This window comes from Fulmarus glacialis, unplaced genomic scaffold, assembly GCF_000690835.1.
Source record: "Fulmarus glacialis isolate BGI_N327 unplaced genomic scaffold, ASM69083v1 scaffold18393, whole genome shotgun sequence".
Taxonomy (NCBI): Eukaryota; Metazoa; Chordata; class Aves; order Procellariiformes; family Procellariidae; genus Fulmarus; species Fulmarus glacialis.
Window position 1 is genome coordinate 3807 of NW_009201218.1, and position 409 is coordinate 4215.

At 68.9% G+C, this 409-nt stretch overlaps 1 protein-coding gene across 1 annotated transcript in view; it reads left to right on the top strand.

Moving 5' to 3' along the window:
• The window catches only part of LOC104073931 (FH1/FH2 domain-containing protein 1-like), a gene marked incomplete at both ends in the record, with an annotated part of 4471 nt that overhangs the window by 3258 nt on the left and 804 nt on the right, over window positions 1-409 (top strand). Inside the window, 2 exons of the mRNA XM_009573874.1 lie at window positions 67-259; window positions 339-407. Coding sequence (XP_009572169.1) covers window positions 67-259; window positions 339-407 — 262 coding nt within the window. The remainder of the gene's footprint in view (window positions 1-66; window positions 260-338; window positions 408-409) is intronic.

Below are 409 nucleotides of genomic sequence, written 5' to 3' on the forward strand. Positions count from 1 at the left end.
GTCCTCGGGACGCGGCGGGAACCCCGCAGTCCTGTCGGTGGTCCATTGTGACCAACATCCCTGCAGGTTTCACTCCTTCCTGCTGTACCTGGGGTACCCGGCGAGCGCGGCGCGGGACGTGAAGGTGACGCCCATCTGCAAGCTGCTGCGGGAGTTCGCCCTGGAGTACCGCACCTGCCGGGAGCGCGTCCTAGAGCAGCAGAAGAAACGGGCCACCCATCGCGAGCGCAACAAGACCCGGGGACGGCTCATCACCGAGGTACGGTGACACTCAGCTGGCCACCACCGCCAGGTGATGGCCCTCAGGTCCCCGACACCCGCCTCTCCTCCCACTGCAGACCGAGAAGTTCTCCGGCATCGCCGAGGCTGCTTCGCCGCCCGCCGGGGCGGCCGGCGGCCCCGAGGAGGA